The 20,870-nt window shown below is 51.6% G+C and overlaps 10 protein-coding genes across 10 annotated transcripts; 3 read left to right on the plus strand and 7 right to left on the minus strand.

Moving 5' to 3' along the window:
* Positions 1-406: 406 nt before the first annotated feature.
* N7496_012136 (FYVE zinc finger domain-containing protein) lies at positions 407-1,496 on the plus strand (the record flags this gene model as incomplete). Its single annotated transcript, XM_056705049.1, has 2 exons — positions 407-859; positions 1,095-1,496. The coding sequence occupies 2 exons, from the start codon at positions 407-409 to the stop codon at positions 1,494-1,496; spliced, it is 855 nt and encodes a 284-aa protein (XP_056551009.1).
* Positions 1,497-2,292: 796 nt separating this feature from the next.
* Positions 2,293-3,024, minus strand: N7496_012137 (GNAT family N-acetyltransferase; the record flags this gene model as incomplete). Its single annotated transcript, XM_056705050.1, has 1 exon — positions 2,293-3,024. The coding sequence occupies one exon, from the start codon at positions 3,022-3,024 to the stop codon at positions 2,293-2,295; it is 732 nt and encodes a 243-aa protein (XP_056551010.1).
* Positions 3,025-3,690: 666 nt separating this feature from the next.
* Positions 3,691-5,485, plus strand: N7496_012138 (rRNA (cytosine-C5-)-methyltransferase RCM1; the record flags this gene model as incomplete). Its single annotated transcript, XM_056705051.1, has 2 exons — positions 3,691-3,888; positions 3,965-5,485. The coding sequence occupies 2 exons, from the start codon at positions 3,691-3,693 to the stop codon at positions 5,483-5,485; spliced, it is 1,719 nt and encodes a 572-aa protein (XP_056551011.1).
* A 101-nt stretch (positions 5,486-5,586) lies between these two features.
* Positions 5,587-7,114, minus strand: N7496_012139 (uncharacterized protein; the record flags this gene model as incomplete). The annotated part of the gene is made up of 3 exons (XM_056705052.1): positions 5,587-6,695; positions 6,784-6,906; positions 6,976-7,114. The coding sequence occupies 3 exons, from the start codon at positions 7,112-7,114 to the stop codon at positions 5,587-5,589; spliced, it is 1,371 nt and encodes a 456-aa protein (XP_056551012.1).
* Positions 7,115-8,450: 1,336 nt separating this feature from the next.
* Positions 8,451-10,828, plus strand: N7496_012140 (GMC family oxidoreductase; the record flags this gene model as incomplete). The annotated part of the gene is made up of 3 exons (XM_056705053.1): positions 8,451-8,824; positions 8,881-9,998; positions 10,056-10,828. The coding sequence occupies 3 exons, from the start codon at positions 8,451-8,453 to the stop codon at positions 10,826-10,828; spliced, it is 2,265 nt and encodes a 754-aa protein (XP_056551013.1).
* Positions 10,829-11,130: 302 nt separating this feature from the next.
* N7496_012141 (glutathione S-transferase family protein) lies at positions 11,131-11,890 on the minus strand (the record flags this gene model as incomplete). Its single annotated transcript, XM_056705054.1, has 2 exons — positions 11,131-11,745; positions 11,837-11,890. 2 exons carry the CDS (start codon positions 11,888-11,890, stop codon positions 11,131-11,133), a joined length of 669 nt encoding a protein of 222 aa, XP_056551014.1.
* A 967-nt stretch (positions 11,891-12,857) lies between these two features.
* On the minus strand, positions 12,858-13,064 carry N7496_012142 (uncharacterized protein; the record flags this gene model as incomplete). Its single annotated transcript, XM_056705055.1, has 1 exon — positions 12,858-13,064. One exon carries the CDS (start codon positions 13,062-13,064, stop codon positions 12,858-12,860), a length of 207 nt encoding a protein of 68 aa, XP_056551015.1.
* A 394-nt stretch (positions 13,065-13,458) lies between these two features.
* N7496_012143 (putative pyridine nucleotide-disulfide oxidoreductase AMID-like) lies at positions 13,459-14,973 on the minus strand (the record flags this gene model as incomplete). Its single annotated transcript, XM_056705056.1, has 4 exons — positions 13,459-13,846; positions 13,912-14,269; positions 14,364-14,702; positions 14,766-14,973. The coding sequence occupies 4 exons, from the start codon at positions 14,971-14,973 to the stop codon at positions 13,459-13,461; spliced, it is 1,293 nt and encodes a 430-aa protein (XP_056551016.1).
* A 991-nt stretch (positions 14,974-15,964) lies between these two features.
* Positions 15,965-18,031, minus strand: sidI (putative long-chain-fatty-acid-CoA ligase; the record flags this gene model as incomplete). The annotated part of the gene is made up of 4 exons (XM_056705057.1): positions 15,965-16,632; positions 16,690-17,069; positions 17,134-17,431; positions 17,500-18,031. 4 exons carry the CDS (start codon positions 18,029-18,031, stop codon positions 15,965-15,967), a joined length of 1,878 nt encoding a protein of 625 aa, XP_056551017.1.
* A 1,735-nt stretch (positions 18,032-19,766) lies between these two features.
* N7496_012145 (hydrophobin family protein) lies at positions 19,767-20,305 on the minus strand (the record flags this gene model as incomplete). The annotated part of the gene is made up of 3 exons (XM_056705058.1): positions 19,767-19,823; positions 19,877-19,974; positions 20,032-20,305. The coding sequence occupies 3 exons, from the start codon at positions 20,303-20,305 to the stop codon at positions 19,767-19,769; spliced, it is 429 nt and encodes a 142-aa protein (XP_056551018.1).
* Positions 20,306-20,870: the final 565 nt, after the last annotated feature.

Genomic DNA, 20,870 nt, shown 5'->3' on the forward strand with positions numbered 1-20,870 from the left:
AACGTTCGCCCCTCCCCGATATTCTCCACTCGCTCGGCCATTCACCGCGCACCCGTTTGCCTCTTCTCGAGGACTCCTCTTGGCTCTTTTACTCCACGGCTGAACGGCCCCGAGTCGGTCGTGTGCTCGTCTCCGGAACGGGGAGAGTTGAACTAGTCCTACACGGACGGAGTAGTACTCTCTACTCGATTACCCACGATTATTACTTATTACCCACACCTTCTCCCGAACCTGACCTACAACCGACTGGTCACTGGTCAACATCGGGTCTTCCACTCTCTGCCTCCTCCCCTTTATTATTGCTATCGCCGACCTGTTCTCCAACTTTCACTACTCTCCTCTCTCTCTGTCTCTCTCTCTCTCTCTCTTTCTCCCCCCCCCCCCCTCATAAACTCTCCCCTCCAAAATGGCTACTCACGTTATGACGGCCACTGCTACCGCCCCCGCCCCCGGCACGGCCGCACCCGGCAACAACCAAATCTCCGTCTACGGCCACCCTTCGCCCACCAACTCCTCCACTACCACTCCCGCCAACAATTCTCCCACTTCACCACGTCTCACCACCGCTGCTTTGCACCAACTGCCCCTTCAGTCTCGCCAGTTGCGTCCTCTCAAGGGCCCTCTTTATGTCCCCGCGGCCCTGCGGCCCACCGAACGTCCTCAGAAGTCCTCCCCTATCACCCCACCGCGCAGCGTGCACGGTTCTCTGGACAGCCTGAACGAAGACACCGAACCCATTAGTCGTCGTTCCACCATGGAGAGCAAGTTCAGCGGCATCAGCAAGGTGGCTGAACACGAGTGGATGAAGACCGAGCACTTGGGCGTGGTCACGGGAATGCCTACCCGCGATCACTGGAAAGTGAGTAAACACTGCCCCCTTCCAGTTCTCTTTCCTTTTTTTCCCTCTCTTCTCTAGTCATATCCCTCTCTATATATATGACTGGGGACTGGTGGGGATGGCGCCATTCACAGTCAACGTCGCGCGCTCGTCATCGGATGGCGTGCTCGCATGTTGATTGCAGGGGGACTCGGCGATCAAATCACACATTCCACCATGTTTATCGTTCCTTTGCTAATCTTCCTCTCCCCTACAGGCTGACGCTGCTTCTTCGAGCTGTGATTCGCCCACTTGCCGCTCTTCCTTTGGCATCTTCACCCGCCGTCATCACTGCCGCCACTGTGGTCACGTCTTCTGCTACAACCACACCCCGCATCTCGTTCCTCTCGACCAGAATGCCCGCTTCCACCCCGAGGGCGTTCTCTCCCGGGCCTGTGATCTCTGCTGGAGTGCTTACCAGCGCTGGGAGGAGACTCGCACCGACCGCCTGAACAAGATTCAGAACTCCATTGACGCCAAGAACGATGAGAACACTCAGCCTGCCGAGGATCTCGAGTCCAGTGAGAGCTCGGGCCGAGCGGCTCTCAAGGCCAATCTCGGTCAGACTGCCGAGGTTGCTGCCAGTGTTCCCCGTGACTGGAACTGGAGCACCTTCTAATTGATCGAACGAGTTGGTCTGCATCGAATTGACCTTCTCGTCTCGGGTCCCTCGCACTGGTCAGCGGGTCTGGCATACGGCAACATTTCACTTCTAATCTCCCTCCGATTCATCTTTTTTTTTCACGGCCTTATTTTTTTCCATTCTGATTTGCGACCATCGGTACGGAGTTTCTACTGGCGTCCTCGGTTTATGAGCATCGTGCTTGTCTTTTTTTCGCTTCCGTCTATCCAAGGCACCGGCCCCTCCGCGGTGGCCTTGCCCGATCCTTTGCATCATGTTCTTTATTAGACAGGGTCAACGGTCTCTGGTTTTTTCCTGCAAGCTGCTTGGATCCAGCGATCTGCAGTCATTTGCGTGTTCCACTTTTTTTTCCTAGCCTAGCAGTGGCTTTTCGTGCTTCTTTTTATGCTTCGATCAGGATACCCCGCCACTTCACTCGAGCGGCAATCTCGTTTATGCTTTTTTTTTTTCTCTTCGCACTGATGCCTGATCCTGAGCAACGCTAGACGGACATGGCGTGGGGCTAGGCTTGATCTCCATGTCACCTCCCTTCAGCAACTATTGAAATGAAATTCAGAATTGTTTATTCCAATTTGCTTTTTTTCTTTATCTTCCGTAAATTCTAGTTCCGTTTTGAGTTTGTAGATTATGTCCATCTTATCGGATATGCACGATTTCCTGCATGATACGGCAGAGTTTATGCTGGTTATGTTAAAAAAGTCTATAGTCTATAGCCCACCCGTGATATCATCGTACCTCATCTCTCAAATATTCTCCATCGGTCTCCTTGGTATCACCGCACCTCCACCCGCCGAAACATACCAACATGCTCAATCCCCTCCTCATCCCACCTGCCCAATTCCTCATCCGTCACAAATCCAAGGCCCCTATACATCCGCTCAACGTCCACCTGCGCATGAACCAGTACCAATCCGGTCCATGCACTCGGAGATCCACCTCCTACCCCGTTCAATCCCTCCTTCGTCTGACCAGCTAATCGCACAGCAGCGTCGTTGATTTCACTCGCGTGGGAGGCTGCCCATTCCAACGCCGTCTGCACGAGTCGTCTACCCAGCCCGTGACCCCGGTATTCGGGTAGCACTGCGACGCGGGTGAGTTTTATACACGGCTCGTGACTCCAATCGTAGGCCGGGAGATGTTCATTCCCGGCGTCGGACGGGTTCGTGAGCAGGGCGTGTAGTGGTTGTGGGGGGGGGACGAGACGGATTACCGCGACGGGGGTGGACTGCCCCGACGATGGGTTCGCACTGTTTCCTTCTTGGTGTGGTGTATTGGCTGCAGGTGATGCGTATATCACCCATTGCCAGCTCCGTGCGTCGTCAGAGTCGATCTCGCTATCTGCGGAACAGTGTTGTTCGTCTATGAAGACGCGGGCGCGGACGTGCATTGCATCGTTGAAGATTGGTGGGTTTTGCGGGGCGAGGGGGTGGGTTGGGAGGACGAGGGGGGTTGAGGGGCCTGGAGGGGGTTGGATGGTGGTTGTGAATGTTGGTGAGGTTGTCATTGTTGCTATGGTTGTGGAGGTTGGGGTGTTGATGGAGGATGTTGAAACTGGGATGTAGTTGTGACAATGCTTGCGAGAGGAGGTCGGTTCCCGAGTTTGAATTGGAACTGCCTTGAGGTTATGGTGGTGGTGGATTGGGTAGGAAAGGGAGTGTGAAGTTGGAGCTACAATGGGGAAGTATATATTTGTGCTAGCGGCCCGTAGTGCAGGTGTACTCGGTCAAGGTAACACCAACCGTGGGAATACTATTTATCTTCAAATCAAATTCAAATTCATTATCTTCTACTCAAATTGCTTACGCCCCTCAGCCATCAACAGTCGAACAGCTCCGATAAATTGTTTAGGTACTCCAATATCCATTAATCCTGAGATTGAGAGCACACAACCATTGCACCTCGGTCCGCTTTAGATCAATATCTACGTATATCGCCCGATCATAGATATACGGTGGCCCGTAAGGCTCAGTAATTTATCATATTGTAATTGAACTGTCGACAATCCCTCGATTCATATGGCCACGAGAGTATACTTGACAGGATTGACGGGAGTAACCAAGCATCTCCAGCGGACCCACACGAGTGCAAACAAGCCAAACAACCATCTCCATCATTTTATCATTTTATCACTTTATCGTTTCCAAATTTCCCGATCTCTAGATGCATCGCCATGTCCCTCTACTTCGATGCAGTCGCAATCCTGACCGCACCCTCGGCAGGAGGCTCCTTCAAGTCCCGCATCTACAGCGCCCGCAATCTCCGTGCCTCGCCCGCCCAAATCTACGCCTTGATCACCGAGGCCTCCAAATGGGACCGCGTCCTGGCAGATGTGATTGAAAAAGCTGATATTCTCAGCGTGGAGCGCAAGGTGAGCAATTTTTATTTGTCCCGGGATCTACAATGTCATACCTACTGACTGACAAAGTATTCTTGATTCGTTATAGTTAACTCCCCTCCTCGCTCTCCTCTTGGTCTATGACCACCTCCTCTCGAAAAAGGGCATTGCAGCGCCTGCAGCTCATCCAATTCGCCAGGCTGTTGAGCGGCATAAAGTTCGTCTCAAGGCCGAATTTACCAAAGCCCGTGTGCGACGTGGCTGTGCAACGGTTGAACAGCTCAAGGCTGCCGTGCTGAGAGAGAAGCGTGAGGCTGATGGCACTTCTCATTTCGTTTATCCGCGCTGGGTGCGCGTGAACAATATTAGGAGTTCCCTGGAGGAACAGCTGCGTACTACGTTTGCAGACTACCAGCGTGTGGACTCGCTTGCTGCTCTCGCTCCGGAGGAGGACGATCGTACTAAGCGGAAGTTGTTGTATATGGATCCCAATATTCCTGATCTCGTAGCGGTTCCCTACGGTGCGGATTTCACGTCTTCGCCCGCATACAAGAATGGCGAGATTATCTTACAGGATAAAGCGTCGTGTTTCCCTGCGTACCTCCTGCTAGGTGATCGCGGGCCCAAGGATGCCTGGCAAGGGGATTTGGTGGATGGTTGCGCTGCTCCGGGAAACAAGACTACACACATGGCATCGTTACTGGCCAAGCAGCAAAAGCAGAAGACGCCTCGGAAACAGATATTCTCTATGGATGCGTCTAAAGTGCGTTCCAAAACGCTGCAGAAGATGGTGGGGCTAGCTGGCGCAGATCCTATGGTTACGGTTTTGCAGGGCCAGGACTTCCTAGCGCTGGATCCGACAGATGAACAGTTTGAGAATGTATCTGGTCTTCTACTTGACCCGAGTTGTTCGGGCAGTGGTATCGTGGGTCGTGATGATGTTCCACAACTGACACTGCCCCAGCCTAAAGTGATCAAATCCTCCAAGCCCAACGGCAAGAAGAGGAAACGTGGCGCTGAAGACGGCGACGAGGCGGATGATTCGTCATCAAACGTGACCATGGGAGAACCCAGTGCCGCACCATCCGATGAGAATGATATTCCAAGCGGCACAATCGACAATGATCGTCTCACCAAGTTGTCGAATCTGCAGGCCCGCATCGTCGAGCATGCATTGAGTTTCCCCAATGCAACCCACGTCACATATAGTACCTGCTCGATTCATCTGATCGAGAACGAGGCCGTGGTGGCTCGCCTCTTGGCATCGGACGTTGCCAAAGAGCGTGGTTGGCGACTTTTGCGACGCGACGAGCAACCTGAAGGCCTGCGCCGGTGGAAACACCGCGGCGTTCGGCGTGATCGAGACATGGAGACCGGTGTGGAGTCGGAAGATTGCGAATCGGTGGCAGCACTCTCCGTGGAAGACCTCGAGGCTTGTCTGCGTTGTTGGTCCGGCGATGCAGAAGGGCTGGGAGGTTTCTTCGTCGCTGGCTTTGTACGTGACTCGGAAGGTGCTCGCACAGAACCTGCCAAAAAGAAGTCCGACGATGATGTGGCAGATGATAACGCTCAAGGCGACGCCACTGATGACAGCGACGAGGATGAAGAGTGGGATGGCTTCTCCGATTAGATCAATGTTGAGTGCAACGGCAGATGCCTTGACCTGTATATTATCAATCCATATCGCATAGCTGTCCGACTTCTCCAAATTCAACCACTAGATAGTTCTCTTTAGAGGAACTTTTGATACTGGTTTCGCACTTGGGCAGTTGTCCACGTATCCAACTTGACCGCGATTAGGACTACCTCGTATGTACCATTGTTGTCCGCTTCCACCTGTAGTCGCCATTGTCCCGTCCTCACTACGCAGGGTTCGCTGTAAGACCCCTCGGATGCATCTGATCGGTGGCGCTTGGCTGGCGGCAAATCATCATCCGTCTCCAAGTCCGGCGCAAAATTCGCCGGGCAGGTCGGGTTTGATTCACCGTCGACTACAATATCCGTAGCCTGTCCCCAGCGAACCCTGATGGGAATCGTACCGAATTTGGAATCTGGAAGACCCATCTTCTTAGCCACTACCTGGAGCAAGCTGGCCATGCGAGACTTGGTCAATCCAACAAAGTCTGCCCGGCGAGCGGCTCTGTTAACCAACGTAGAGGCATCTGCAATCTCCAGGATCAAGTCGGCCGGGTTCTCGTCGACGAAGGGGCGAGCATACAGAACCGACCCAACGCCCGTTCGAGAAGTTGTATCGGGCGCGAACTGCACACCCGAGGGTCGTACATCTTCCAAGCGAATGACAATCTCCGAGCGTTGACGGAAGGGGTTATAACTGATGTGATGGGGAATCAACTTCTGCTCTAGACCGCGAAGGTGGAAATATCGACAATCCCGTAGTAGCTCTGCACGATGGTCGGCATTTCGAATGTGCAGTGGGTATCCGCGTAGCAGGTGCAGCAATTCTGCGAATACGTCTGCAGACCGATTGGGAACGCTTGGGGGTATGATAGCAGGGGGTCGAAGCAGGCCGACACGGTCTAGGCCGGGGAACACTTCGGAGGGCGAGGCGAAAAAGGCACCGAAACCTAGGGAAAAGAAGTTCGGGGAATCACCAGGGCCGGAGAAGATATCACGAGGGATCTGAAAGTGGCGGTCGCCGATCTGGATGAAGATCTCGGACTCGAATAATTGGGACATCAACCGTGGCACTGTGGTTGGATCAGCACGGACTCGGTCGCAAAATTGGGGGTTAATTGGGCGGGGGATCTGACAGGTGTAGAATTGGGCGTCGGCGAATAGCTTCACGAATTGGGCGCCATCTCGAGGTCGGACATGGTAGCCTGAGAACTATTAGACCGTGGGCTGAATTTTGAGATGCAAGCTTCTAGCGCATGCGTTTCTTTGCCTGCGGGTTTCTCTGTTCTGTACCTTGAAGATGGCGGGCGATGTCTTGAAAGGTGGCTGGGTCGCGATCAATGTAGAGGGTTCGAACATTGGAGGCATCGACCAGGCGCAATTGTTCCTCGAAGAAGCGAGAGAAATAGGAGGGTGCTGAGTGAAGAGTGACACGTTAACTTTGGGGATCGTCGGGGAGGAAAGAGTTGGAGAATCTCCACTGACCGTCCGAGGCAATTGAGGCTCCAGAAAGGCGAAAGAGCTCCGAGCCAATCTGGATGGAGAAGACCTTGTCGGAGGGTAAAGTACAAGCTGGTGATTTGCCGGCGCTAGGGGGAGTGGTGGCCTTGGAGTCCCCTGCCATGGTGGAAGTGGAGGTGGAGGAAGGGGAGAGGAGGTTGAGAAGGGGAGTGTAGTTGGATGACGGTGAGATGGCGGGTGAAGCTAAGCCGACTTGCGACCGCGTTAGTGCATTCCCGAGTCAATCACATCGACGGATCTAGATCTAGAAGTTCAACAGAGTTGACTTGAAGAGTCGCTATACCTGCCTAGTCCTAGTAAATAATAGCTAGAATGACTATCAAATGACTAGATCAAGCACGCTCGACACCTGCTAAGTTTGGATTCAAAACTCCGGTCCTGCAGGTCAAACTATCGAACATGCAGGGACACCTTGAGTTTAGGATGATGATATTCAATGAGATTCCGAACCAATAGTTCCCTTTTGATGTCTTCTTTGTATTTGATTTCCTTCGTTCATCCATTTTTTCCTTGGTGGGTTTTCTCCGGGCCAAGTCTTGACAACTACATGCTCCATTCTCAATAGACCACGATGATCTTCAGCAAGTATAGCCATAAACTATACTCAGATACTCCCGGCCAACACAGCATAGCACATGGCTTAAATCATGTCATACAACAGATGGAACCAAGCTATCGGGACAATTCCGATCGTGGATATATTACTTAAGTAGTGGATTTGTCGGATACATACTTCTCTTTGTAGTTAGAAGACGATCAAACCTAAAATGGCCTGATCTCTGTCCATCCATTCTTCTCGGAACCATAGTCTAGAAGCATGTCTTGCTTCTCTTGCTGCCCGTCTTCCATCCAATGAATTCCCACAGATTCACATGGCGTTGGATCTCGGCTTATTCAGGGAAGCTACCCGCATGAGCTTCTCCGAGAACCGGACGATCGCTTGCAATTAGAGCATCTTGACTGGTTCAACGCAGTTTAGCCGACCCACTTGGATGCAAAAAATGGATCCCAACTCTGCCTGCCGTTTGTATGCCACTCTTTTTGCCGAGGCCCCCCCCCCGCCCTAGTCCCAATGCTAATCTTTCACCGAATCCTAATGGTCTTGCGAGTCTTTTGTTGGGAGAAATGGCCGCCTGGTCTGATTCTCGATCTGCCCATTCCCTCGTTCTACTCCCTAGCCTCTTAATTAGTCCCCTAGGAGGTTAGGCTCGGAACCGGAGCGTTGGCTTGCGAACAAACTGTGGGGAACGAGCGTTGGCAGTTGTCCGGAGTCCCCGTTATATCTGTGCTCTCCACTCCTTGACACTATTGTTTTCTGAAAATTCCCCCCTTCTAATGCTGTTTGGGTACTCGTCAATCCTTTTATTTTGACTTTATATGACCTGTTAGACCCTGCATAGCGTGGCTGTTCTCGTTTTTGGGTTAAGCTCATCGCCACTATGACCGATCTCGTTGTGTCCGAATATACTCCGCAGGAGGTTCCTCTACCTCCAGCTCCGAATGTTTCCTTCTTTTCGGAGGCTCAATGGACGACGCTATTTGCGCTGGCAGATGCTATAGTTCCGTCTATTCGAACGGCTGCCACCGTCCAATCATCAACGGATAGGGTTATTTCGACTGCCGAATGGGACTCGGCCGTGAGCAAGCTATCGTCAATGATCCCCGGCCCCGATGCTGCAAAGCTCGCGGCTGTCTATTTGGAGGAAGATGCTTCGTCGAATCCCATCTTCCGGGCATCCGTGGAACGCATCTTGGGTCACTACGTGCATGAGGAAGGAAAGAGTGGGTTTGGATTGATCATGAATGCACTCAAGTATGTACTTTTATCCTTGAGGTCTATGAGATATTGTATACTGACACTGAGAATAGCACTCGAGCAGGTTCATTAATTCTCACCGGATCCACGACACCAATCCATCAACAGCCGGTGGCCTTTCGGGAAAAGGTCTTCCGAGGATGGGACACTTCTCGACTGCCTCCTCTCCGCGCAGTCTATCGCGGTCTAACTGCAATCGTCAAAAAGTCTTGGGTAATGTCAAGCCCGACGATGAACCAGGTTCTCGGATTTCCTCGCGTTCCAGTCCATGGAAAGCCGACAGAGGGTTTCCCCTACGAGTTCCTGCAGTTCCCCGCTGGCGACCAACCCGAGACGATTGAAACCGACGTGGTTATTGTTGGAAGTGGCTGTGGTGGTGCCGTAACTGCGAAGAATTTGGCCGAGGCCGGTCTTCGAGTGCTCGTGGTTGAAAAGTCATACTCCTACTCCAGCAAGTCATTCCCCATGAAGCCGAATGAGGCATACGTCAACATGTATGAAAATGCGGGAGCTACTATGAGCGAGGATGGGACCATGGCAGTCCTGGCAGGTTCTACTTGGGGAGGTGGTGGCACGATCAACTGGTCTGCTGCTCTCCAAACCCAGGCATATGTTCGTCAAGAGTGGGCTGATACCGGACTGCCCTTCTTTACGTCACTTGAATTCCAGAGAAGTTTGGACCGCGTCTGTGACCGCATGGGAGTCAACACCGAACACGTCGAGCACAACCGCCAGAACAACGTTATCCTAGAAGGCGCTCGCAAGCTTGGGTATGCGGCCAAGGCAGTACCACAGAACACCGGTAATAAAGAGCACTACTGCGGTTACTGCACACTGGGTTGCCATTCGGCTGGCAAGAAGGGCCCCACGGAGTCTTTCCTGGCTGATGCAGCCAAGGCTGGAGCAGTCTTTATTGAAGGATTCAAGGCGGACAAGGTCAACTTTGACAAGAAGAGTCCAAATGGCAAGCGGGTTGCGATTGGCGTGGAAGGTACCTGGACCTCGCGTGACTCGTATCTCGGTGTCAGTGGTGATGGAGCCGTGACACGCAAGTTGATTATCAAGGCGAAGAAGGTGGTTGTCTCGTCGGGTACCTTGCAGAGCCCTCTTTTGCTGCTGCGGAGTGGCATCAAGAATTCACAGGTTGGAAAGAATTTGCATTTGCACCCAGGTGAGTACTCGCCTATCATTCTTTTGGTATAGCTCTCTTACTAATTACTTTGAACAGTCATGGGTGCTGGTGCGATCTTTGACGACTCAGTTCGTCCATGGGAAGGCGGCGCGTTGACCACCGTTGTCAACGAGTTCGAGGACCTGGATGGACATGGTCACGGTGTAAAGATTGAAGCCGTGGCGATGATGCCATCCGTATATATTCCGGTCTTCCCCTGGAGGGACGGACTCGACTATAAGATGTGGGCAGCTAGCATGAGCCGTAGCACTAGCTTCATTACTCTGACCAAGGATCGCGATGGTGGACGGGTCTTCCCCGACCCCGTTGACGGTCGACCCCGAATTGACTATACGGTTTCTCCATTTGATCGCCGCCATATTGTGGAAGGCATCATTGCCGCCGCGAAGATTGCATACATCTCTGGCGCCAAGGAGTTCCATACCACCCACCGTGACATCCCGCCTTTCGTCCGCCCTGATGCGTCGAACCCCGATTCTCCAGAGGGGACCAACGATGCTGCTCTGCAGAATTGGATCGCCGAGCTGCGTCGCAAGTCCCCCTTGAACCCCGAACGGGGTCTGTTCGCCAGTGCGCATCAAATGGGAACGTGCCGTATGGGCAAGACTCCTAAGACTAGTGTGGTGGATCCCGACTGTCAAGTTTGGGGTACCGATGGCCTGTATGTTGTGGACGCTTCAGTCTTCCCCAGTGCTAGCGGTGTCAACCCAATGGTCACCAACATGGCCATTGCCGATTGGGCCAGCCGGAATGTCGCTCGGGCATTGGGAAAGCCTCGCAGTGAGCGGAAAGGCATGTCTCGCCTGTGAGAGCAGGCTGTATATACTCATATTTTGATTCTATGCTTATACCCATGACTCTCATGTTGTTGCAGGATTCTCTGTACAAATTTACCCCTGATAGTTGCTTCATATTTGTTTATACGATGAGATGAATCATCTGATCCCGCCCATATTACCTCTTGTCATACATAATAAAGTTTTACATTGTCTTGCTCTTATAAAGTTCATCCGTATTGCGCACAATCATGATCAATAGATATGTCATTCATCATTATAAGGTACTTTTGGGAACTTTAACATGCAAGTATTGACCTCAAGAGTATACCAATCTAACCCTGGTAAGGCTGACGCTTCTCAACAAAGTTCTTCTCTCCAAAGGCCTGCTTCACACCGTCAACCTGGATGAGACGCTCATACCAGGCAACAGTAAGAGGGAACTTCTCCCGCATCTCAGCATCAATAGCCATAGAGAAACCCCAGACCAGCGCAGAGGCAACGGTAATATCAGCCATGCTGGCCTTCTCCTCGCTGGCGAACCAGGTGCGACCCTTCAGGTGGGTCTCGAGACAACCCAGCGAACGCTCCAGGCGGGCCAGGTTGTTGGTCTCGGTGGCCTCGTCGTAGGGCCGGATCTTCAGACGCCACAGGGCGAGCTGAGTGACGGGGTCCAGGATCTCACCCTGCGCAAAGCAGATCCATTGGCGGATGCTGGCGCGCTCGGCCGGGGTAGCACCGAGCAATTGGGCGCTGGCGGGACCAGACTCCGCGATGTATTGGGCAATAGCGTCGGATTCGAACACGGTGGTGCCGTCGGCAGCCTCGAAGGCGGGGACCTTGCCGAGGGGGAACTTGGACAGGAAGTCATCGGTCTTGTTGGTCTTGCCCATGGCGAAGTCGGGGAAGATGGCCAACTCGAGGCCGTTCAGGTTAGCCGCAGCCTGGGCCTGTCATTGTCGAGAGACGTTGTTAGCAAAGCCCCACCGTGAATAAGGTTGTCAAGGATGTCAAGCCGATAGGAGAAAGGATGTAAAGTACCTTCATGACCCGAGGGCTGGGCATGTAAGAGTAGATCGTGCCGAATGGTGCCATTGTGGATGAGGATGAGGTGCGAAGCTTGTTCAGAGGTACAAAGCCACAAGTCCCGGGGGCAAAATCCGATTTAAAGATGAGTGTAGAATGATCCCCCCCCCGCCTTGCTACCCCTTGACCGACATTCAAAGTTTAGTCAGGTCTGCCCTGGATTAATAATCTAAGCATGTTGATCGAATTCAACTGCACAGCCTTGCCAATAGGGAGGTGGGGTGGAAGCAGGTGGAAGCCGATTGCTAATCCACAGGGAATGAATTCCGTGGCAAGTGGGGGGAAATTGACATTGTGGTGACACAAGAGAAAAGAAGGATGTGAGGTTATACAAGTATAGAAAGAGAAGTACATAGGAATTATAGAGAGATGATTATCTACCTGCATGCTTGTACCTATGATTGAATGTCAGCATTTAGCAAACAATACCGTTGTCTTGCGGGGCCCATCAGCAGCCTTACATTTCCGATCTAGAGTCTCCGGATGGAATAAACTATAAAGATAACATAGATGGTATGCAATAGACTAATTATTATCTTAAAATCTTGCAATTCAAGAATCTAGATTGTCTAAAATCATATGGAACTTTTGCAAGAAACCAAGCTGCTTCTTACGACGTCACTGGCACCATGATTTTGTTACACACGCTGACGGTATTTTAAAGATCATCACTACCGAAAATATGTGCAAATCACCCCCTGTCGTACGGTATCATTCGTAATATTACCAATACACGCCTAACCTCGTTCCCCATCTTCAAGTCTCCCCATCTCCAACTCCATCGCCACCTGAGCTTATGCCTGCAAAGAGAATATGAACCCTCTCTTGAACCCAGTCAATGCCACCACTGTTTCTACTCCCACCTGAGCTGCATGTCCTAATAACCTATTTTCTCCCCCTTGAGGATATCCTCCAGTTCAGGCTGACGTGTGCCTACTTTTACAACTCGATTCCCCAGCCATCTCATGATGAACTACTATTGATTGAATCCACGGACTGGGCCCGCCTGCGCGATGTCTATGCATGTCGCTATTGCCTCCGGCTGCGCCCGGCCAGTCAATTTGGCGAGAGCATGTTGCGCCGACGCCGCAGCCGAGAAGGCCGGGACAGTAACAAGCGCTTCTGCGTCGAGTGTGGCCTGAAACCGCGCAATGGCACGGCGCGATACGGTCCAGGTGCTCATATTATCATGCATAACCACTTTTACGTGGTTTGTCTCTCTTGCCGAAGCTTCCAACCTGGAGCGATTGATCGCCTGGGCAGGCACACTTCGTACTGTGTGAAGTGCTGGCAATATCTGTCCTCGACTTCAACAACCAACAAATCACGAAATGAAGCACTATAGCTGCACATTGGACAGTATATGCATTGATTTCAAACTCAAAATACTTCAGTCTGCAGTGACATTGCGCTAGCATTCCGCCTGTCAAAGGTGCCGGCTATCAGACTCTCTATGAACATCCCATGAACTCTGAGAGCATGTTGGGCTCGAGATTCAAAACTCCAAACTCCGACAAACCATCATATAACACACCAGCCGTAATCACGCCTGGCACGCCTCCGACAACTTCAAATAATTACGACAACCTGTTATTCAAGTTAGCCATTGCCGGGATCAAGAGCTCCACACATATTGGACTTGCTCCATTCAACTTACTGCTATTCGCCATATCATCTCCAAACAAGCTAGTCAAGAGCTCCTCACCATGTTTTGTCCCCTCATCCGGCGTGTAGGAAACAGCCTTCGTTCCAAGGGCCAACCCAATCACGGCTGGGAAGGCATTGAGGGTCTTCAAGTTGGGCTTTTCACCACTGCATTCAGCAAGCATTTGTTGATGGATATTCAACGCCGCATAATGACCCATGTGCATGGCACCTCCGCAGCGCTTGATGCCAGGCCAAGCGGCAAGATCGCCGACGGCATAATGATGCTCTGCATGTGGAAGGTCTCCCGAAAATTGCAATCTATTGACGTGTGAGGGAAATATCCCAGGAAAGACATTGATAAGAAAGTTTGGGACATGACTTACGATGAATTCACCTTCACATAACCTGCTTCATCCAGGAGGTGTTGTGGTAGATATGTAGATGTGGGAATCGTTCGCGAAATGGCGCTCAGCACATGGCCCGTTGTGATCTGTCGGCCATCACCCAGCGTCAAGCGCCACATTTGCTGGTCAGCCTCGACATCAACCGCGGTGGTATCAACCACACGCTGTCCCAATATCACTTCAACACCTCCTTCTTGCAGGATGGAATACACCTGCTCTGCGAAGTCGTCGGGGAGTGGCTCGGAGGAGAGAAGCCGATCTCGCGAGTGAATCAATGTTACTTTTTGTTGTGGCTCGAGCATCTTCAACTCGGCCGCCATCTCCACTCCAACAGCACCTGCGATTCCACGATTTAAGTGTTAGATTGACTAGGCAACACGAAAGAAAATATTCCAATCAACATTGGACACGACCATAGAAGGGATGCGTACCGCCACCAACAATCACAACACCTTGGGCACTTCGCACACTCTCAGTATGTTTTCTGGCCTCCTCGAGGAAGTCATCCCGTCGTAGGGATTTCGGAACGGTAGGATACCCTCGTCGCAGTCCGGAGGCTACGATGAGGTAGTCATAAGGCTCGGTGATGGTCGACTTGGTCGCGGTATCCGTAATATGGGCGACCTTGGTGGTGCAATCTACCTTGCTCACGCTGCCCTGGATGATTTTGAAATTCGGAGATTTGAGTGCCGGGATATCTTGGAATCGAGTCCATGACTCTGCTGCCAACTTCTCACAAGCTAGTGACTTGGGGGATCCAATGAGATGGTCTGTAGCGATGCGTTAGCAGGATACTTTATGCTTGCTTTGCCCAGCTATTTGTATTCGCCTACAATATCCGTCGCGCTCATCCACGATCGTTGTTTGAATGGGAATTCGGTGAGCTGGGGCTGGGCCCTCGTAAGCATAGTTGAAGCGAGGCAGGCGTCCGCGCGAGAGATCCCAAAGGTTTAGAGCAGCGGAGAGACCTCCATAGGAACCGCCAATGACTAGTACTCGAAAGGAGCGGGCAACTGCCAGGACGCCGTCGTTGGAAGGCATATCGAAGGAAACACCAGAAGAGAGCTGAGAAGGAAGAAGGGGAGGGAAAAGGAACAGAAACGGAACAAAAGATCAGGAAGCGTGGGAGAAACCGGCGAATGTCAAGTATCATATACTCTACTATAAGCAAGGCCTGCCAAGAAGCCAAGGGGGTAGGGATGTCTGACTCGGCAGCTCCCAAGCCCGAATTTCATAGATCTTATTGATCTTATCAGATGCGACATCGGTGACGTTCCACAGGGCGCAGCACCTCCTTACAGAAATCTTGCACATTTGGTCACTCTTAGCGCGTGTGCGAACTTATCAGATCCGATCCGGTCTTAACCGGGGTGACATGAGCAGCAGGTCTCGCAAATAATATTACAGGAAAGGCTCCAGTGGGGAGTGGGGTACTCTGGCGATAATTCAATACATGGATTGCGTCCCTTGGGTACGTACGGAGTACGGAATTCAGCTGGGTGATCACGGTTATAATGTCGTACGAATTTATTTACTTTTAGTGACCCATGGGACATGAATTCCGTGGTGTTGGGTGGGATTGCAGGGATATCGCGCTACCATCATGCCGAGGAAATATCTGTCCAATCACGCAGAGATGCTCGATCAGACAAGATCCGCATCTAATCTGATTCACCCAAAAAGGCCATTTAATCCGACCTAACCCGAAAATAGGAATCACAAGGGAAAAGAAGAAAAACCGGCCAGGCCCGCCAAGTCGCTAAGGAAATCGCGCAATTTGCCCAGCTTTCGTCAGCGTTACTAGTGGATTTCCAAGGGCTCCTCTATTCGTATGGTATTCGGTTTTCGTTAATTTCAAGACACGGAATAATAGCATCTGATAAGATTTGCCCCGCGGGATCAACAGAAAGGTACAAAAATTTTCATTCGCATTCTATACGACAGAACCGTGTATAGTCCAACAACGGTTAGACAGGGAAAAGACAAATATATAGGGTATTAGCACGACAAGACGCTCTCTTAAGGCATTGCATTACGCCTGGACTCCTCGTTGCTCCAGTGCTGCCGTCGCCATCTGCCGCAACTCCACCTTGCGCACTTTTCCGCTTCCCGTCACGGGCACCGTGCTGGGAACGCCCTCCTCGCCAAAGACAAACACATGCTGCGGGGCTTTGTGACGACCTAGAGTCTCTCTCGTCCAGGCTCGGAGTTCGTCATCCGTCGGTCGGCTCTGACCCGCAGCGAGTTGGATGAATGCACCCACAACCTCGCCATACTTGGAATCGGGAATGCCAATGACGGAGGCCAGCTCGATGTGTGAATGCGCGGCCAAACGCTCCTCGATTTCGAGGGGGTAGATGTTTTCACCGCCGCGAATGATGATATCCTTGAACCGACCGGTGATGCTACAGTAGCCCTGCTCGTTGAAGGAAGCTTCGTCACCCGTCTTCAGCCAGGTCACACCGTCGGCGTCGGTGACGAGGGTCTCCGCCGTCTTCTCGGGGTTGTGCCAGTAGCCCTTGGTGAGTTGGTATCCAGCGATGCACAGCTCGCCGCGCTGGCCAATGGGGACGATGTTCCCCTTTGCATCGATAATCTTGGCGCGGGCATGGGGCAGGATCTTGCCGACCGTGGTCAATCGTGTGTGGATGCTGTCGGTGGTGAAAGCATTGAAGCAGGTAGGAGAGGCCTCGGTTAGACCTGGTAGAGTAGTGTCAGCATGGAAAGAGATAGAAATCGTTACGGTGCAGTTCATACCGTAGCTGCTAGTATACTCGGTCATGTTCAATTCCTCAAGAAGTCGTTTCATCAATGGACGTGGAACTGGAGCTCCGGCGATGATTCCCGTGCGCAAGTTTGAGGTATCAAAACCAGCAGGCTTGGGGATACTGAGAATGGCTTCGAACATGGTGGGGACACCATGCAGGGCGGTACATTTCTCGTCTGAGATGGCGTGTAGCACGGCCTTTGGATCAAAGGTTTCGCTGGGAAAGACGATCTTCGAGCCGTGGGTCACCACTGCCAGCATGCCCAGAACTAGGCCAAAGCAGTGGAAGAGTGGAGGGGGACAGCAGAGAATGTCGAAAGAGGAGAGGTTCATGCGGTCGCCGATGAATCGCGAGTTGTTCACAAGGTTACTATTGAAGGATTGGTGAGTATTGATCTTCTAGTTTTCCCTGAAAGTCATCTCCAAGTACGTACTGGTGGGTCAACATGGCTGCCTTGGGATTTCCAGTTGAGCCGCTGGTGAATTGCAAGTTGCACACGTCGTCGGGTCGCAGCTCGGCCTCGCGATCCTGTAGTACATGAGCTTCCTGTGATTGGCCCCGGTAGATGACGTCGTCGTAGGTGGTGAAATTCTGGTAGTTGCCGCGGAGAATCACGATCTCGTCCAGGCATTTCGATGTGTTGTTTTGCTTGGGCTTGGGGCCAAGCTCTTTTAGGACTTCCTCAAGGTTGTGACGGCCGATATGAGGAGTCATGAAGAGCAAGCGACAGTCTGTATCGGGATTGCAGTGGTCAGTCGAGACTCTGTTATGGCAATTCCATGGGCAATGATTAACATACCAGTATGGTTCAGAGCATAATAGAGCTCCGACGGAGTATAGGTGTTGTTCAATACCACCAAAATGGCGCCAACTCGCGCCGCCGCAAAGAAGACCGAGATGTACTGTTCGCAATTGCCGGCCATAATACCGACACGATCGCCCTTTTGAATGCCCATGGCAAGCATACCACGCGCGAGACGGTCGGCCTCATCCTTGAGATCGGCATAAGTCCATCGTGCGCCCGTCCATGGGAAAACCAAGCACTCATAGTCCCCATATTGCAGCGCTTGCAACGTCAACAGTTCGCCGAGGGTAATGTCCAGGAGCTTCGGCTGAGTTGGCCCCGCCACCATTGACCATTGGAGGGGTGCTGGTGGCGGGTGAACGTGAGACAGCGTCTGCTGCAGGCGATGAACACTCCGGGGGACAGCCATGGCTTGTAGAAGCTCGTCGCTCAGTAGGCCAAGGGATAGCGAAGAGAAAGTGTGCGATTTCGGGAGAAGATGGAGCGCATTCGTGGGCTTATAGCAGAGCCGATGATACCGCGGCATTAATTTTGTGATTTTTTTCGATTTTTTTCGATTTAATTTTCTCCGTATCTGATCAGATAGCCATCGATCAATCAGATAGGCGGGTGTGGTGGAGCGGCGTATTGTAGGGTGGATTCATACGGAGGAGGATGGACAAGTGGTTGGCGGTATCACCCGTCAACTTGTACCAGAATACATAGCTAGTATGCTATTACTGCAGTTAACATTTCACAGGTAATTTGTCGCAAAGGTGCAGCGATTCTGGAATATTTTGGCGTGTCGAGGGGGTCCACTCCACGTCATGGGCACACAGAAGCGAAGGCGAAGACCCTTTGCAGTCTTCCGCGTACCAAAGTTGATTGAACATATTCCAATGTTATTCCTGCTTATCCAAGAATAACATTGACGGAAGCCAGATCGGATATTCCAGTCTTTGGCAGTGAACTGAGCACGGAACAGGCGTTGAGAGTCTGTCTCAGTCTGGAGAACGAGATCATCTGTGGATATTTGCCTGGTTCTTCTTGGAGAGTGGCAGCGATCAGCCAAGGAAGTTTCCCAGTGAGGATGTTCGCTCCGGACTTTTTCGTCAGAATCCTCGATTGTCATAGTATCATTAGTGTATACACGGGTAATACATCCATCCGAGTTGGATGTACTGTGTACATACCGGAAAATACCTGAAAGGGATGATCCACTTGGATTCGGTGGGCGGGCCTCGTGGCGCCCCGCTCGGATCAGATAATTTTGAGATTTTTCTGCATGGCGTCACAAACGATTATAACTTGCAAAAAGGGAGTAAATACATATACGATATGGTCTTGCAAATACGTTGACATGAACGCGCAACTCCACGGGGGATAGTCTTGCTTCCCCCGTATGCTAACCTTCAGTGCTGGTGATTGGGGAAGGCTAACAAACCTAGCCAGCTTCAATAATGTGGATCACTGCCGGTTTGATCCGGATGAGCTGTGCTAAAAGGGCTGCAGAGACCCTGCTTTAGTCCACCGCGACGACTATACCGGATGTTGAACCGTTTTTCTGTCCGGTGGGGAATTGTCAGTATGACAAGGTTGCAAAGATCTAATCAATCAGCCCGGTATCGGCGGAAACACTCCGTGTCTCCACAGAGTTTTGTTCTGTTCATGTTCTGTACATGCGAGGCTTGACAGCTGCAGGGTCTAGAGGAGCATATCCTCCCAAAAACTCCTTGTGATCTGTCATGCAAACCCTAAATTCATTGGTCAGATTCCAATTCGAATTGCCAGCTTTCACTCGGCCTCCAGAGGTGAGAACAAGAAGGGATGTTATCCTGGAGAGTGGTGGCCCCCTCTTGAAATTCAATAGGTAAGACTTTCTATCCAGACCAGTGGGGTGAAAACCGAGAGGTAATTGCAGATTGGCTCAAGCTCCAATGCCAGAGTGAACGATGAACAAAACAAGCGATATCTATAAGGTGCAGCGGATGAAAAATCAAGACAGTATATAGCAAGGACCTTTTATTAAAATAATTTTTAATTACACTAATTGCACGTCCCAGAAAAGACGACAAAGGAGAAGAGAACGAACGACATGATACATAAGAGAAGCAGACAATTTGCTGTTCTCAGTGCACCGGAACAAAAGGCCCTTGCCCAGACGCTCATGTGTACATATATGTACGTAACTGCATTGTACTCCTTCCCTCGTAGGCCCAAGACATTCCACAAGGTGAGCTTCACAGAGAAATCTGTTCGAGGAATGGTGGCGTGAGCGCCATTTAGATGAGGTTAGAGAGAGCAACGCAAGGCAGAGCAACGCCAACAAGGTCGTTGTTCTAGTATCTGTTAGCTAGGTTCTTCAAGTCAAAAGGTGAGAATAATGACATACCGCCTCGGAGCGAGTGTTCTGGCAGCAAGCAATGTTCTGCTGGCACTTCTTGTTGACAAGGTCCTGGGCGTTGACGGGAACCAAGTTCAGGACGGGAACTATATACAGGTCAGATGTTGATTCAAAGTTTCAGGACTTTTCGCGAAGCTTTTTACCGTTCAGGTTGAGGTCATTGCAGCCGTCGAAGAGACTGACGCTGTTGAGAGCATTGCCCAGAACACCGTTAAGAAGACCCTTGTTGAGGGTAGTGACATCGCCAGTGGTGCTCTTCTTGTTGCAGCAGGAGACGACGGCGTCATTGCCACACTTGGCGTTGGCCTGCTCGAAGGTGACGTCCTTGGCGAGGGGGTACTCGACGCTGGAGTCGCCGCCGGAGGGGAGGGCCATGGCGGTGGCAGCGAAGAGGAGAGCAGTGGCGAAGAACTTCATTTTGATGGATTGGATGATAAACACGTAAAGTGATTAATTAAAGGATAGGCGACTGAAAGTCTTTTGGGAAAGAATGGATGATTCGAAGAGTGATGAGCTTGAGGATGGAAAGATAGATTTAGACTGGAAATCCGATCTCTTTTATATTCGTCCTCCATCGTGCCCGAACCCCTTTGAAATCCCTTCAGTTGGTGTATACCGTACTTTGACCATCAATGCAGATGTGCTTTTGTTCAGCTGGACGCCCTTGATCTCACACCGTGCGCCAGAGAAGTCGATAGTGTTGACGACCCTGCTGGTGGCAAGTGTAGATTCTTGCTCGATGCGGAGTTGGACGAAGTAAAACAGGGTTCCTGCACAGCTCCCTCTTGCTTCGCCAAGAGGACCAGCAACGACATGTTCAACCCGGGGAATGCGGCTGCAGGAACCAGGCCCTATGGTCCCTGCAGATCGCAGAAAAACCAGGAGAGGCGGCTGCACGCAGGACGGAATATTTGGACGATTGGCTAAAACTGTGTAATAATCCCCCCAGGCAAACATCGCGAAGATCCAGATCCCAGCATAA

The sequence above is a fragment of the Penicillium cataractarum genome (assembly GCF_028827025.1).
Source record: "Penicillium cataractarum strain IBT 29864 chromosome Unknown utg000009l, whole genome shotgun sequence".
NCBI classification, from domain to species: Eukaryota; Fungi; Ascomycota; class Eurotiomycetes; order Eurotiales; family Aspergillaceae; genus Penicillium; species Penicillium cataractarum.